Source organism: Epinephelus fuscoguttatus, linkage group LG15 (genome assembly GCF_011397635.1).
Source record: "Epinephelus fuscoguttatus linkage group LG15, E.fuscoguttatus.final_Chr_v1".
NCBI classification, from domain to species: Eukaryota; Metazoa; Chordata; class Actinopteri; order Perciformes; family Serranidae; genus Epinephelus; species Epinephelus fuscoguttatus.
The window spans coordinates 2,957,134-2,975,293 of record NC_064766.1 but is presented as its reverse complement, the minus strand read 5'-3'; the positions used below and the strand labels follow the sequence as shown (position 1 = coordinate 2,975,293).

Genomic DNA, 18,160 nt, shown 5'->3' with positions numbered 1-18,160 from the left:
GACCGTAACAGGAAGATGATTCCACAGGAGAGGAGCCTGATAGCCAAAGGCTCTGGCTCCTGATCTACTTTTGGAGACTTTAGGGACCACGAGTAACCCTGCGTTCTCAGAGCGCAGTGTTCTGGTGGGATAATATGACACTATGAGCTCTCTAAGATATGACAGAGCTTGACCATTTAGAGCTTTATAAGTTAACAGTAGGATTTTAAATTCAATTCTGGATTTTACAGGGAGCCAGTGCAGAGAAGCTAAAACAGGAGAGATATGATCGCGTTTCTTAGTTCCTGTTAGTACACGTGCTGCTGCATTCTGAATTAGCTGGAGAGTTTTTAAGGACTTACTAGAGCTACCTGATAATAGAGAGTTACAGTAATCCAGCCTTGAGGTAACAAAAGCGTGGACCAATTTTTCTGCATCTTTTCAGGTCAGGATAGGCCTAATTTTCGCAATATTACGCAGATGAAAAAATGCAGTCCGTGAGGTTTGCTTTAAATGAGAATTAAAAGACAAATCTTGATCAAATGTTACTCCGAGGTTTCTTACGGTAGTGGCAGGGGCCAGAGCAATGCCATCTAGAGAAACTATGTCATCAGACAAAGAGTCTCTGAGTTGTTTGGGGCCAAGAACAATAACTTCAGTTTTGTCTGAATTTAACATCAGGAAATTGGTGCTCACCCAAGTTTTTATGTCTTTAAGGCAATTATGGAGTTTAGTTAATTGATTACTTTCTTCTGGCTTCATTGATAAATACAACTGAGTATCATCCGCATAACAATGGAAATTTATAGAGTGATTTCTAATGATGTTACCTAAAGGAAGCATATATAGAGTAAACAGGATTGGTCCGAGCACAGAACTCATGGAACTCCAAAACAAACATTAGTACATAAGGATGGTTCATTGCGAACGTCAACAAATTGAAAATGATCAGATAAATAAGATTTAAACCAGCTTAGTGCTGAACCTTTTAAGCCAATTAAGTGATCCAGTCTCTGCAGTAGAATTTGATGGTCAATTGTGTCAAACGCCGCACTAAGATCTAATAAAACAAGTACAGAGACAAGTCCTTTGTCTGAAGCAATCAGAAGGTCATTTGTAATTTTAACTAGAGCTGTCTCAGTGCTATGATGCACTCTAAATCCTGACTGAAATTCCTCAAATAAATTATTATCCTGGAGAAAATCACACAGCTGGTCTGCGACTACTTTCTCAAGGATCTTTGACATAAAGGGAAGATTAGATATTGGTCTATAATTGGCTAACACCTCTGGATCCAGGGTGGGCTTTTTTAGTAGAGGTTTAATTACAGCTATCTTAAAAGACTGTGGTACATAGCCTGTTAATAAGGATATATTGATCATATCTAATATATGAGTGTTAACTAAAGGAAAGACCTCCTTAAGTAGCCTAGTTGGGATGGGGTCTAAGAGACACGTTGATGATTTGGATGAAGAAATCACTGCAGTCAATTCTTGAAGAGAAATTGGGGAGAAGCAATCTAAATATATATTAGATTTTACAGCTGTGTTTGAGGTTAGATAGGTACTATCTGAGGACAGGAGGTCATGAATTTTGCCTCTAATAGTTAGAATTTTGTCATTAAAAAAGCTCATAAAATCATTACTGCTAAGGGCTAAAGGAATACAAGACTCAATAGAGCTCTGACTCTCAGTCAGCCTGGCTACAGTGCTGAAAAGAAACCTGGGGTTGTTCTTATTGTCTTCTATTAGAGCTGAGTAATAGTTTGCTCTGGCATGGAGGCCCCTCTTATAAGTTTTGAGACTGTCTGTCCAGATTAAACGAGATTCTTCCAGTTTGGTTAATCGCCAATTCCTTTCAAATTTTCGCGATATTTGTTTTAACTTACGGGTTTGACAGTTATACCAAGGAGCGAACTTTCTTTGCTTTTTTAACTTCTTTTTAAGAGGAGCTACAGAGTCGAGCGTTGTTCGTAGCGAGCCTACGGTGCTATCAACAAAATGATCAATTCGGGAGAGGTTAAAGTCGGCACGGGAAACCTCTGTTACTGAAGGACTTGGTATTGAATTTAACGACGAAGTAATCTTTTCCTTAAATTTTGCAACAGCACTATCTGATAAACATCTAGTATAGTAACTGTTGCTGAGTGGCGTGTAATCGAGTAAAAAGAAATCAAAAGTAATCAGATAATGATCCGATAGCGAGGGATTCTGTGGAAAGACTTTTAGGTTATCAATTTCAATTCCATGCGTCAGAACTAGATCGAGGGTATGGTTAAAACAATGAGTAGGTTCATGTACACCCTGACTGAAGCCAATGGAGTCTAATAATGAGATAAACGCGGTAGCCAGGGAGTCATTATCAACGTCGACATGAATGTTAAAATCGCCTACAATAATAACTTTATCTGACTTAAGAACTAAACTGGATAAAAACTCTGAGAATTCAGATAAAAATTTAGAATACGGGCCAGGAGCACGGTACACTATAACAAATAAAAGTGGCTGCGAGGTTTTCCAGGTCGGATGTAAAAGACTAAGAACGAGGCTTTCAAATGAATTATAATCTAGTTTAGGTTTAGGGCTGATTAACAGACTAGAGTTAAAAATGGCATCAAGTATGGTATCAAGTAACTGGGAACACCTGGCCAGTGTGCCCAGGCTACTTAACCCCGCCTGCCCAGTCTCTGGGGTTCTTTTGTTCGTGTTCGGCAGTTGCAGTAGCAGTAACAGTTGTTGCATACGTGGCTGCTGCCCTGCCCCTGTCGGTCCCCTCCTCAAGCCATGCTGCCTTTTGTTTTTGAGTTGCTGTCTTTTGTTTTGCACTGACAACATGCACCTTACATTATCCAACACATCCGTGCACCCTCACACACCACTGATACTGACTTCCACACCCCATTGCTGTATTTATTGTTTATCGTGTTTAATAAACTTTTGTTAACTTTTGAAGCCGCCCCGTCTACATCTCCCTCATTTGTTGCAGCCTACGAGTCGGCCGTAACACAGCCCTTTTCATGTTTCACTTGTCTATGATTTTTTCCCCCTTAGAGATGGTTTCATTTAAATAACTATTAAGATGTCCAATTATCAATTATTTAAAAATGAGCAAATGTTACAGATATATCCAACAATGAAAACAGAATTGTGTATAAGTTTTTTCTTCTTTTTTTCTTCTCATGACCCTTCAAATGACCCCTCAAATTTACCTTGACTCTTTGCCCGACTTCCAGGCTGGAAACCACTGGATTAAAATACCTGATTGTGAATAAAGAAGTTGAAAGTAGCTCCACCTTGAGCTGCTGCAGCAGTGTTTACACACTGAAGCATCAGTGTTAAAGATTTAATAATGTCTTACATAATGAGTAGTCACAGGGGAGATTGTATACCTGGGACAGGTAACTTTTAATACTTCAGTACGTTTTTCTGGTAATAATTTTGTTCTTTGGCTTAAGTAAGATTGTGAATGCCGGAAATTGACTTCTTGGTGTTGGTTCTTTTACTTAAGTAGTACACCAACAATGTGGCTCATTTTTGTGTTTTTTTTGTACAACAGTAGATATATATAGGCCTAGTAGATGCATTCACTGTTGGTCTTTTCATGGGAAAAGAAGAAAGACAGAATATGCTGTAGCAAAGTGAAAAAACAGTGGCTGAAGCTACCTCAGCATACTGGCCACTGTTGAAGCTGAAAAACCTCATCTCAGTGGGTCAAAAGAAATAACTGCAAACGAATTTGTCTGCACAACATGTGAATATGATGCACAGTACAGTTATTAGTATGCCAATATTTGTCAGTGTTATAAGTCATTAATACTAACAGGGGCGGCTGTGGCTCAGAGACAGAGTGGGTTGTCCTCCAATAGGAAGACTGGCAGTTCAATCCCCGGCTCCTTCAGTCTGCATGTCTTGAGCTGATACTGATACAAGATACTGAACCCCAGATTGCTCTCGATGGCTGTTCCATCAGTGTGTGAGTGTGTTAAAAACTGAGTAGCTGGAGTGGTCAAATGATTAGAAAGGTGCTATACAAGTGCAGATCCATTTACTAAATTCTACTGACATGACTAATGACATTACCACTTTTAAAAATGTTTAACAGTTGTTTTTTGTTTGTTTGTCTGATTTTTAATTTCTGATTGCCATGTTTTATGTTTGAAGCCATCAGTACTAACAGGGATACTGTTAAAAACATTACTACTTTTAAAAATATTTCTATTTCTTCTTCTTTTTAAATTCTGATTGCAAATTATCAAATTTGAAGTCCTTAACACCAACAGAAATACTGCATATTACATTACTACTTTCAGCAATACACACACACACACACACACACACACACACACACACACACACACACACACACACACCATCTCACAACTCGATAGATAGATAGATAGATAGATAGATAGATAGATAGATAGATAGATAGAATTTCTGATTGCAAAGTCTTGTATTTTCAACCTTTTACACTAACAGGAATACTGCTAATACCATAACTACTTTTAAGAATATTTATTTTTTCTTTTCTTTTTATTATTTCTGATAACAACGTTATGTTCAGGGGCTAGATTATCAGAAAATCATGCACAGCAAACTAACAATGATGTGAATTCTGGAGCTTCTTCCAGCAGATAGCAAAGACATCTTAACACACACATCTAATTTTTTTTAACTCTAAAGATGACATTCTGAATGTTTGGAAATTGAATATTCACAGGACACTGAAGTAACCTTGGGTGATAGGAAAAATTTGCAACACTATGGCAGGCTTTGGGAGATGGAAACAACAAAGTTGTTAAAAATGTCTACGTTATAAAAAAGCACTTCATGCATGTATTCAGAGTTGAAAAACAGATCTAATAATCACAGAATCATAACCTGTTTGCCTTGTATTCCTCTGAAATATGTAAGTGTTAGCAAAATATATCTTAATTACTATTTGCCATTTATCAATCTCAAATTGGATTCACATCACACTAACTTCAATTCATTTTCATTAAATCATCATCAAAATGTTAATACATGTAAAAGTGACATTTACTAATAAACATCTGAAGATACATGTAAATTGGGTAGAAACATTAAGAAATTAATTCAATTTGTAATTTGACTAACCTGGAAGTTAACTTAAGTAATTAAGTCAAGTTTTGTATACATTTCAAATATTTTGTATACCTCATAACATAGGTGAAGTGTTGCAATTGGTCCTGTCTCTTATGCAGAACATGGATCACATTGCAAACATTTGAACTCAGCTGAGGTGGAAGTACTCACCTTTCTCTGGATCTGTTGGTCTCTTCCTGCAGACACACACTTGGGTTTGTCTGGTATCCTTCCTTGGACTTAGGTGACGGTTTAACTGTTTCTGAATCTCATCAAAATCACAAATATGGAATGAAATGACCTGGAGGTCCTCTCACAGTCTGTAACCTAAAGATCCACAGTGCCTTGTTAAGACCAGTTCAGATGAGTAATTGGTGTGCATTCATGCATGTAATTTGGTTTCACTAAGGAGTCATCCATTGGGATCACATTTCTTGTAACCATGACAATGTTAATTGCACATGGTAAGGGGGGAAAGTACACTTAACAACACACTGGTCAATTATGACACTCTCACCTATAGTAACCACAGCAGAGAAAACAGGTCATGTTTCACATTATAGCTTAATTACCGCCCACAGTTACCCTCACTTAAATGCTCCTTCATTCATATAGCATATAACCTTATATCTCCTCTGTTTGCTTCCCATACAATCCCAGCTTCAGTTACCATAGTTCAGCTGACAACCATTGAAATTTAAGCTTTTCACTTTAATCAGCTGCTTAGTTATCAGGTCTTTCCCTTGTTATTCAATAGTCTCCCTCCATATTCTTTGAATGACCTCCTGAAGCATTCTTCAGTAGGTGGTTTTGTGTCCTGCACTACATCCAAAGGTAAGTCCAGTGTTTGTCACCAACAGGAGCACCAATCACAGGCCAGACACAAATGCTCATCAAATACAGCTCATTTTTATTCTTTATGTGTGACACAGTAAGCACAAACAACAACAGCAGCAGCTTTGTGACTGCTGGAACAACAGGTAAACAACACGGACAGTAACAGTCAGGTGAACACAGTGTTTTGGATACATGAGAGTTTGGCCCCAACCATTCTCACTGGCAGCCATGTTGCTTCAGAACCACATTCCTGCTCCTCAGCTGTTTCTTCTGTTCTCAGGCAAGCATCTCCAGTGATGTACTTTCATTGAATTCATTGTTGAACTGTCACAGCTGAGATGTTTACAAGAGCATAACCAGGTATTCACAAGTTACTGCACCTGCATATGCTACTTTTCATAGCACTTTTTGCATCAAAAACATTTTTTTTTTGATAGTCTTTTCTTCACATCAGTGTGTTTACAGGTGTTGGGGAGCACCACTGCATATATGAAGAAGTTCTATGAAGATTTCTGTGGCTCCAAAGGGAGGCTTTGTGAGGAGGTGCTGCCATTTTGTAGGTAAAATGAAGCTTTGACATGCATCTGCTGTTTACAATTAGGGATGCATGATTTATATCGGGCCGATAGATTATAAGCTGATGATAGGAAATTTATATCATTATTTGTTATTGCGATATTAAAATTATAGCCAGCAAACAGAACCAATAAAACAAAGCCAAACTGCTTTCATTGACTTAACTGGCGCAGCATCTACACCATCAATAAACAAAGAGAAGAAGAAGAGCAAGAGCATGTGAACTCGAGAGCCAAACATGTTTGTTGCCAGTGCAGATGTTTTTCACAGTTTTAGTGGAAGACAACATAATTGTGTCGGGGGTCAGATGCAGCGCTGAAGTACCGTCCCTGGAGCCACTGCCTTACTGGCGAACACTAAGTTCAACGTCAGCTCGAGCTAGATGGCAGCTAGACTGGCAAACACAGCAGCAGTGGCTAAAATCCAATTTTTTTTTTGCTGTGTCAACAATAGTGAAGTCAGATTTGGTTAGGTCAGAGCTATGGAATATTAAATCATCTGTATTTTCTCACTTCATCTTAGCCTTTCTTACCCTCAGATGTGCATAAACTACAGGTTATGAACTTCTTTTTAAAATATAAAAATGTAGGGCATCCAGTAGCTCAGTGGGTAGAGCGGGTATCCCTCCCATGTACAAAGGCAGTATACTTGCCACAGCAGGTTCCATTCCAAGCTGCAGCTGGATGTCATCCCCTCTCTCTCTCCCTTTAAGTTTGATCTGTCCAATTGAATGAAGGCAAAATCCCCCCAAAAATCTTAAAATACAAAAATGTGAAATTATTGATATCAGTTTCCGCCATGAGAGTAGGAAATTATCTGTTATTGGTATCTGCTGAAAAAAAACCATATCATGCATCCCTAGTTACAATAATTAAGCAACAATCTTTTGTGGAACTGTGCTTTAAAAGGAGCAATAGTTAAGTTTGGAGTAACTGTTTCATTAGTCAGTGTATGTTAGCAGGCTGTGTTGTGTCTGTTGTATGTTGCGTAAATACACACTTTTAAATGGCAGAAGTAAGAGAATAGTTAACATATCTGCATGGCACCAATGGTACTACCTGAGCAAACTGTGCACAGGGCTGTATACGTCTATGTACAGGCTGAGGGGGCTCAGTTACAGTATTTTTTTACCTGGTCCAGTCTGTTCTTGTCTGTTGCTATGGTTACAACAAAGCTGCCTCAGGGCTTTTATGTTTTTTAGATGCACCCTCTTTAGCAAAGCACAGAACGTTAAAGGTGAAGTGGGTAACATATGGGGGGATTTGGTGGCATTTAGTGATGAATTGCAGATTGCAACCAGCTGAAACTTCTTCCAGCTAGAATTCCTTCAGTGTTCATTGATATGGAGGTTTTTTACTGTAAGCTGAATTCTACACAGAAGTCTCTTCCTGGTGACTTAAACCAGTAAATACAATGAATAACGCAGTTTCATGTTATAAATCCATGTATTTCCAATGCTGTTTGGCATGCTGCTGTGGTTGGCCAGTCCAACACATGCTAATGAGTGGTCACCTTTTTTTCTCTAATAACATAAGATCCAGACATTCAGGATGTTGTCCCCGGAAGCTGAATTATCTACAGAAGTCTTTTACTCTCCAAAACAAAACGGACCAGCTGATTTAAACCAGTAAAAACACTGAATAACGCAGTTTCACATTGCAAATCAGTGCAACGGTTGCAATGCCAACCTGAAAACGCAAATAGCCCTTTCTGGAGCGAGTGTTTGGTGTGTCCATTCTGGGCTACTGTAGAACATGGCGGTGCAACATGGCACATCTCCATACATGAAGACCTGCTCCCTATGTAGATATAAATGGCTCATTCTAAGGTAACAAAAACACAATGACACACTTATTTTCAGGTCATTATACACCAAAGAAAACTTATTTTATTCCATTTCTGCCAATATATCCCCTAAATCCTACACACTGGACCTTTAAGGAGTGAGTGAATGGCTACATTACAGACATTCACTGTAGTTAGCACCACTGTTAAAATGGGATGGAGTGACCTGCAGTGATGGATACAGGCACAGATGGGTGAAGAGTCCTTGAGGATTAACCTCTTAACTTGGTGAGTGTGACAGTAAGATGAATGGGAATAAGGAAGAAATAAAGACTCAAATAGTGCTTGCTCTTTCTATTTTGGAGTTAAGGAAATGGATGAAGTGAAAGCCCAGTGTGTCCTAAAGCCAGTCTATCTTCACATTGTCGGGGAGAGGGTGGTCAGTGAGTAAATTTAGTGGCAGACTAGGTAAATGGTCTGGGCATTGGTCAGATGGAGCGGGCTAAAGCCATGCACATTCTGTCATGAAGGGGTTTGGAGCTGTTTTATGTTTTCAGTACTTGAGATTAACTTTCACCTACAGAGCAGGATCTGTTTTTTTATCGGCAAACCAATATTCCTGATGACTCTCTGAGGAAGCATTAGCAATAATTTTGATTGGTAACCTTTAGTAGTGGAGTTACTACTCCATTAAAAACAAAAAACATTTACTTTAAGAAGCAATTGTGGCTGTGAGGAAACCAGATATAACATTGACAGGGCGGAAATAAAGCCAGTGACCACAGGTTGACCTTCCATATCAGTGACAGGGGAAAGAGTTACAAGGTCAAAATGAATGTGATAAGGCCTTACATTGCTAGCAGCAGGCTTTTGTGTAGCACCAATATAAAAATATAAATGTAATGTGACCTTTGGTACCAGTGGTTTGTGTTTAGTGGTTGAGGTGAGAGGTTACAGTTAAGACTTCAGGGTCTTGGTGCCTTACAGGACTGGCAGCAAGCCTTTCTGTAGTACCAGTGGGAGCACAGTTTCACCTTCAGGACCAGGGCACAGTTGGCTGTTGTTTTGTCTTGGCAGGAGTCTTCTACTGCCACTGATGCTGCTGAATAAACACACAAAAGACACAACAAGTCTGAAATATGTCGAAAAGTCAAAATGCTCCACTTAATTCATTAAGGCACCACAGAAAAACACTTTCTTACAGTGATGCATCTGGGAGTTCATTTATCCTCCACTGATGGAGAGGAAAGCTTAGTGACATGTTGCATCACCTACAGTGAATGTGCATGCTGGGTTTGTTTTTGTACCTGGTGCTTCTGTCGGACAGCTCTGGATTTCACAGCTCTGTCTGGCTTCGGGCCTGAGGGCAGAGTCACAGCTGTGGCCCCTGGTTACCAGCTCCTCCCCCTGGTAACACTTCACTTCTCGAACCTGGACACCACTCCCACAGGTCTTACTGCACTGAGGAGGCATGAGGGGAGAAGACTTTTCATTTCTCTCTACATATTAATGATGATCAGACTTCAGGATTCCTGCACATATACAAAATTAAATACTTCAATAAATGCCCAGACTTTTTCAGACCACATTTGACATCTGGGTACCAATATCCAACCCTTGAAAACATGCATTTACCTATTATGGACGTTTGGTCCACACTTCTAAACAGACAGCTGGAACGTTCCAGTGTCACAGTGTGTTCACACCAGGCGCGAGTAAAATATTCGCCTCGCTCTACTCTACTAGTTTGACCGCTGGAATATTTGTTTTTACTCACGACATTCACGCGACATTCCCTGTGTCCAGGGAAACGACAACCGACGCAGTCATAAAGGGGTGGTTTCCTTATGCAGTTCTTATAGCTACATCACTGCATAACTCAGAAATGTTCAGACAAGATTGACACATAGTTTCTTGTGATGCTATGTCATGCTGTGTTTATATGCAATTCAAATAGTGCCACTATTACTTTCAAACAAATTTGGTCTTGGATGTCTGGTTGTTCAGATATAAGGCATTTGTTTGGGCAGAGCTAATTGTGACATACAGGCGTAGAGGCAGCTTTGTGTAGAAGTGTGTGATCAGCCACATCCCATAAATCTTGCCTTGCTTTTGATGACATAAAGCTCGCTCTAGCCTGCACTCTCTCACACAGTGGTAAACAGTTTAGCTGTGCTGGTTGCCTGCTCCAAATGCCATGGCGAACACTCTGCCTATGGGATTAGTTTGTTATTAAAATTTTTGATTTGTATATTTTAGAAAACAGAAGAGGAGCAATAGTCTGGAAGTACAAATATTTTGCTATACTCTTTTTCTTTTTTTTCCAATCTGATCCAGACCTGGAAATGACAAAGTCAAATTCCATACTTTTCCATATTGCGTAGGAAGCCTGACACCAACAGACTGTTTCTTGTATATAGCTGGACCTACAGAACAAGAGTTGATAAAAAGTTTAAATCATACACAGACACACAGGAATTTTCACAATTGGCCAACCCCACATTTGATCACTGTGGTTGTGTGTAGGCTGATTGATGCATTAGTAGACAGACAGGCAGACAGTCAGTCAGACAGAGAGATAAACAGACAGACAGACAGACAGACAGTTACCTGAGACCAGGATGTGGTGAACCATTTGGAGCAGGGTCTCTGGAAGCAGGAGGAGCTGGTCTCTGGTTTCTTGGTTCGGTCGCAGCTGCTGTCTGGAAACTCTTTGAACACGCCACCCTCCAGCCCAGCACACACCACCTGACGCTGACGCACACCGCGCCCACATGTAGCATTGCACTGGCACACATAAACAACAAACACACAGACAAGAGGACTTATATCTCCAAGTGGGGTCAACAGTGATTTTCCACACATTCCCCCACCAGCCAAAATAAGCTCTACCAAAGACCTCTGAATGCAACTACACATACATGGACTGGCTCTTTAAATGTTTACCTGTTGCCATTCCTGTTCCACCCAATGGGGGGCGCAATCTCTGTCGCCACAGGGATAGATAGCCAGCGGGCGCAGTGATTGATCACACTGCTCCTCTGACATCACAACCCCACCGGATGATCGACACGTCACTGCACGTGCCATCCTTCCCTCTCCACACACACCGGAGCACTGGCACATACATGGACATTTTGAATAGAAAACAGAAACTTTCATTTTCATGCTGTGAACTACACACTGAGTGACAAGTGATCAAATGCTTGCTCTGGTGTGTGTTCAGTGTGTGTTCAGTGTGTGTGTTGTTACACCCACAGGTCCCCAGTCAGAAACCGTCCACCTTCTGTCACAGGGTGGGCCATCACATTCCTGACTCTCTATTGGTTGAGAAGACCTGTTACATAGTCTCATTTCCATGGAGCAACGAACCTCCCGAGAACGGACACCCCGAGAGCCACAACGCGCCGAGCACTAACAGAGTGACACAAACACACACACACACACACACACACACACACACACACACACACACACACACACACACACACACCCATTATGTATGTGTACAAAGATCAACACTGCAAAAACTGTAGTTTGAGAACTGTTTGTTTCTATCTCAGTTGTCTGTATTAGTATGACATCAATCTGAAAACATATTCAACAGAACAGGCACTAACTCTCAGTATCATTAACTGCATTATTTACAGGCATGATCATGATGCCAACAGGGGACCAGAGATGTGGACTTGAGTCACATGACTCGGATTTCAGTCAGACTCAAATCATGAATTCGATGACTTCAGACTTGACAAAATCAAAAAAGACTTGCAATCTGACTTAGACTTAGACACCAATGACTTGTGACCTCACTTGGACTCTAGCCTGATGATTGTAAAGATTTGATACCTTCCCCAAAGCCCAAAGACTAAAAAAATAATTTTTATAATGTGTGCGCACAAATCAGTTAATTTCCCCTCATTTCCTGAATCAACTAACATTGACGCTATTTATTCCCAGCTAGTTGACATTTCATGCCACAGGTCCACTTTGTTTAAACCAATCCAACAGCAACCAATCAAGCTGCAGGAGAGAACCATAAAGAACCAACACTAAGTTACTCAGTGCCAGTTAATTTTTTTTTTTTTTTTTTGAAAATGTAATATATCATTACTCTGTTAATAAAATGGTATTACATTTAGTGAAGAGCACATCATGACTTGTTTAGGACTTTTTTCCAATTCCTGTTTTTTGTTATTTGTGTTATTGTATTGTTCTGTGTTATTTCAGGCTGCTGTGTTTGAAAGTCACTTGAAAGTCACATGACTGAGCACTCATGGTTACTCATGAAGTCATTGTTCCAACCTCACCCACTGCCACAATAAGGTGGTGTGTGGCAGTTGTGAAGAGCCAGCATTGCTGCTACTTAACGCAGGGCACCTAGCATTTATACCTCCTAGCTGCCTCCCTTTGTGGATTTTCTGGGAGCAGCAGACTGGGTTGACAGCAGTGAGCAGGGTCAGCATATGGTGGAAAGATTGAATTGTCCCAAGAACACTTCAATCCTCAGGGTGGAGCAGGGGGAGTCTCCAGACATCTGGGCTGTTTCAGTTCCCCAGATGACTCAAAGTTACTAAATGGATGAGTGTCAGGATTATTTGTGTTTTTGGTCTTAGATTGCAATTCTCTGTAGTTTCATCTTAATAATGTATTTTTTTTTTCATCTACTGGAAAGTTTGCACCTATATTTAAGTTTGTTTGTTAGTTTGTTTTTATATTTTTGATGCTGTGGCCAAAACAATTTTAGTTTTCAAAACATCAAACAAAATACCAATATCATCCCAATATCATACTTGTCTACATAAGAGTCTGTCCATTGTTTGCCTTTATTTGTCCAGCTTTATTCCCATTGTTCTTCCATCAATCAATTTTTTTGTCACATGAAATCATATCAGATACAGTTGCAGTGATTCTTAGCTTTAACGTCTAATTCTGTACAGTACACTGACAGCAATGCAAAATAAAATAATAAAATAAAAATTAAAAAAAATAAAAATAAACAGTCAAATTCTGATGTATGTGTCACACAGAGGGGAGAGCAGGGCATCTTGTCACACAGGTAAGATGTCACATTGGTTATATCTTCAACACCAGAGGGTGCTAAAAAATCTAACAGTCGCATGTGCAACTCACTGTTCTGAAGTCATTTTGCTCTTAACATGCAGTATGTGTCACTGTCACCTGAGGTGAGAACAATGTTCATATTTTTCAATGATAAAAGTTAAAAAACAAACAAACAAACAAAAAAACCTAAACTGCACTGTTTATATTATAAAACTTAGCCAAGCACTGGTATGTTCCATTATATTATTTTTGCGCAGAATGTTTAGAGGAGGGAAAATCTGTATTTAATACAAAAAAACCAAAGTCCTACACTAAAGCCAGCTTGTGGTTTACCTAGCAATAACATTCTAGTGCAAGTTGTCTCAGTGCCCTGAAAGGCAAAAATCGCTAGGACAATTTGCCTCAGTATTCACAGAGCAACAACACCCAGCTGCAGCCTTGCAGGGAGCCAACTTTGCTAGCTGCTTATGCTGGTGGATGCCATGCAACCTGTTAATAACAGACCACTTCACACAGCATCAATTTAATTGCATTATATGATGAGGCCACAAAATGGTCAAAATATACAGGAGGGTGCCTAGTTAGCCCTTCATTAGATACAAAATTAAAATGATAAAATATATTTTTGTAAGAATAATTAAAATAAAAGACAGAAGGAAGAACAAAAATAAGCTTATAAAGTGGTTTAAAATTCTAGACCAAAGGCAGACAATGTCAGCATATCATCCATCATAGGGCTGGGCGATATGGCCTAAAAAAAAAATCTCTGATTTTTTCACAACAAATCCGATTCACAATTTAAATCGATTTTTTCCCCTTCTACTTACAAAAAAAATATTTGCGGCCTGGTAGCACATACCTGGGGTCCAAAACTTTCAGCATGTGAATAAACCCTGGCTTTTCCACGGTAGCCTATATATGGGCACCATATCTCTTGTAATATACATTGCAACTGCATCTGTGATCGCTTTCCACCGGACCCCTTTCTTATCAAACGGCAGTGTTTCCCCTACCATTATAGTGGATCACAACAGACGTCATTTCAGGTTACCTTTCCTATAGAACAGGTCTATACCTTGTCCTTTTATTAAACTAACTAAATAGCCTTATGTTACAGGCTGAGCCTGATGTGTGTGGCTTGTGTGTGTGTGTGGAGCTGTGTTTAGTTGATGTAGGAGGTATGAGACGTTAGTGCGCTGGGTGTGGTGTGTGACGTCAGACGGATGCGCCCCAGGAAGAAAGTGAGGCATGTGCTATGTGCATGCTGTTTTTGAGTTATTTACGGTTCGGGGGTCTGCCAGCTTGGCGTTGTCAACATTTACTAACATTTGTCAACATTTATTTCTTATTTACTCAACGGCATGTCATTTATGTCCCTACACGGTGCACGTCTAAAATCCTCCTCTGCTCTCTGTGTCGGAGTTCGGCCCTGATGCGCACACACACAGACACAGATGAGCACACACACAGACACATACACACACACACACACACACACACACACACACACACACACACACACACACACACACACACACACACACACACACACCCACATACACACACACACACACAAGTGAGCACACACACACACACACACACACACACGAGCACACAAAAGCGCTGAAGAACTCGTTCCCTGCTCGCTGCCATGTTGTTTGTGTATTAAGCGCAGAGGGGGAGAGGTGAGCCCACTCTGAACTACGGGAGCCCATCGGGGGGCAGCAGTGGTGGATTTTAAAGAGAAACTCGATTTTCATTAAAACAAATCGACCTAAACTACAAATTCGAATTAATCGATAAAATCGATTTATCGCCCAGCCCTAATCCATCATATCATATCATCTAACTTACAAAGTTTTAAATGGTCAGGCTCATATTTTAGAGAGCTCATAGTGCCATACTATCCCACTAGAACACTGCACTCTGAGAATGCAGGGTTACTCGTGGTCCCTAAAGTCTCCAAAAGTAGATCAGGAGCCAGAGCCTTCAGCTATCAGGCTCCTTTCCTGTGGAATCATCTTCCTGTTGCGGTCCAGGAGGCAGACACCGTCTCCACATTTAAGACTAGACTTTCCTTTTTGCTAAAGCTTATAGTTGGGGCTGGCTCAGGCTTGCTTTGGACCAGCCGCTAGTTAGGCTGACATAAACCTAGTCTGCCAGGGGACATCCCATAATACACCTCCTATAATACACCGAGCACCTTCTCTCCTTATCTCTCTCTCTCTCTCCTCTGCTAACACTCATGTCCTGTTACTGCATCTTGCTAACTCAGCTCTACTGCATGTCACTAACTCAGCTTCTTGTCTGGAGCTTTTGTGCTCCACTGTCTCGCAGGTTAACTCATATTGCAGCGGTGCCTGGATGGTGTGACGTGTGTGGTTGTGCTGCTGCTGTGGTCCTGCCAGATGCCTCCTACTGCTGCTGTTATTATTAGTCATACTTCTACTGTTATTATACACATATGATTATTGTCACATACATATACTATCATATATTAATTTATTATGTTGATCTGTTTTGTACGACATCTATTGCATGTCTGTCTGTCCTGGAAGAGGGATCCCTCCTCAGTTGCTCTTCCTGAGGTTTCTACCATTTTTTTTTCCCCGTTAAAGGGTTTTTTTTGGGGAGTTTTTCCTTATCCGCTGTGAGGGTCCTAAGGACAGAGGGATGCCGTTGATTGATTGATTGACTGACTGACTGACTGACTGACTGACTGGTTGGTTGGTTGGTTGGTTGGTTGGTTGGTTGGTTGATCATCTAAACCTCAACATCAATTACAAAACTCTCCCACAATTCTGTCAAAAGATAGCATCAGCAGAAATCAAGTCAATACATTTTATTTGTTATATATAATGTGACAACTTACCCCACATAAGGTGTCTTCTTACCCTGTGATGGGTCAACTTGTCACAAACAGACACTCTGTATTTAACCATTAATAACTCTACAGTACAGTTAGAAGTAAAACTCGAAAGATCATACATTAGTGCACAAGAATTTCTTTTTTAATTTAATATGTAAGACTAGAATCAGTTGTATGGCTCCGGGCACCAGTCAAGTTTACAACCATGTCTGTGAAAACATGGATGCTTCACACACATATTCTTCCCTGCAGCACAGAAGATCTATACAATCAGCAGAGTTAGATTAGTGTCACCAATTCAGTATCTGACCAAATGTCTCCCCTTTAGTTACTGAGATATGACATTGAGTAATGGCCAGAGAAGTGTTTTTGAAGAACATTATGATTTCACATTGAGGCTGACCTTTGACCTTTTGGATATATCATTACTTCATCATTATATCCTATTAGACCTCCGAGAAATTTTATCATAGTTCATGAATTCTGGAGTGTTGGCCAAAAAAATGTTTTGTGAGGTCACAGTGACCTTGGCCTTTGATCTTTGACCACCAAAATCTAATTAGTTCATTATTGAGTCCATATGGATGTTTGTGCCAAATTTGAATAAATTCCTTGAAGGTGTTCTTGAGGTATCATGTTGGCAATAATGAGATGAGGATGGACAACCCAAAAACATAATGCCTCCGGTAACAGCTATTGCCAGCACGGAGGCATAATAAGGGACTGTGATATACTCCGATCAAGAAATGAAAGTGAAAGCAAAAAGTATTGCATGATGCCTTGCTCACTCCTACTTGGTCAATAAAGATGATTCTGATTCTAAAAATCTGAATCAAGTTCCATAAACCTAGCAGCCATCAGTGTCGACAGTACCACTACACAGCAGAAACATTGCACTGTAGTTTGCTGTATTACCTCTGACCACTCAGACACCTCCCACTGGGGCCCGCAGCTCTGGCCAAGGCAGGCCTTCCTATTGGCTGGTTTGTGAAGGTCATGTGACAGACACAGTGAATCATAGACAGATGAGTCAAGACCAGGCGACAGCATCTTCCAGCAGCGCACAGTACGATACTGAACGCCTTCACCGCAGGTCCGAGAGCACTCACTCCAGCCACTGGTCTCCCATCTGAGAACAAAGTGACAAGAAGGTGAAGCTGGTAACGTCTGACATTTAGTGATAGAGTTTTAGGAATATATGGTGAAGAAAACCGTTTCAGTCACATGTAGAGATGCCATTCCTACTTTTGCCTATGTTTTGAATTTTCTACCTTAGCATTCAATTCTTGTTTGATTCTGTCAGAGCATTTCAAAGCCACTATGTGAAGAAACTTAGTAGTCTATGGTATGTTGTTACATTTAAACCTTTTATCTTAAGGCCCAGACACACCAAACTGACTTCAAAGAACTGGCGGCCAACTGTTGTGTTGTCACACGTCGCCATGTCTCAGCCAAAAAGTTGCACATGCATGCAACGCAAAGACTATAGATGATGGCTAACAAGCGTATGTTCTGCCCCTGCTTGTGAGAAAATAACTCTCCACACCAACAGGTGGCAGTAGACTATATTTCTGTTATTCAAAAAGGGAAACCAGAAGACATTAGCACATTAACAACACAATCCAATGTTGAAAGAACAGAACATATTTACTGTGCACCAGTCAACAATAACACAAACCATCAGGAAATGTTTCTGCTAAAGAGCTCAATGGCTAGAAAAAAATAATCTTACATAATGTAACAAGTTTGTGTTGGTCTCACTCCCTCTTGACTTTAGTTCTTTGTTTAATTTCCTCACTTCCAATCCTCTTCTTATGCGCTGAGCTGCACTGCCAGTCAGCTTGATTTTATTCACCTACGGTCTCCGCCATCAATGTTGCCAACACCAACACCAACGCCAATGTCAATGCCAACGCCAACGCCAATACCAATTCAACATGCAAAA

The 18,160-nt window shown here is 40.3% G+C and overlaps 2 protein-coding genes across 3 annotated transcripts in view; one reads left to right on the top strand and one right to left on the bottom strand.

The window, feature by feature from the left end:
- LOC125902819 (uncharacterized) overlaps positions 1-18,160 on the top strand; it is a 282,334-nt gene that overhangs the window by 245,240 nt on the left and 18,934 nt on the right. The window lies entirely within an intron of this gene.
- The window catches only part of si:ch211-267e7.3 (ADAMTS-like protein 2), a 77,533-nt gene continuing 65,350 nt past the window's right edge, over positions 5,978-18,160 (bottom strand). The window contains exons 15-20 of one of the 2 annotated variants that reach the window (XM_049599379.1): positions 17,131-17,344; positions 11,541-11,696; positions 11,229-11,399; positions 10,893-11,069; positions 9,590-9,743; positions 5,978-9,384 (exon numbers count right to left, since the gene is read on the bottom strand). In XM_049599379.1, the coding sequence (XP_049455336.1) occupies positions 9,248-9,384; positions 9,590-9,743; positions 10,893-11,069; positions 11,229-11,399; positions 11,541-11,696; positions 17,131-17,344 (1,009 nt within the window). In that variant the 3' untranslated portion in view covers positions 5,978-9,247. The remainder of the gene's footprint in view (positions 9,385-9,589; positions 9,744-10,892; positions 11,070-11,228; positions 11,400-11,540; positions 11,697-17,130; positions 17,345-18,160) is intronic. The other variant, XM_049599380.1, reaches the window with a different exon arrangement.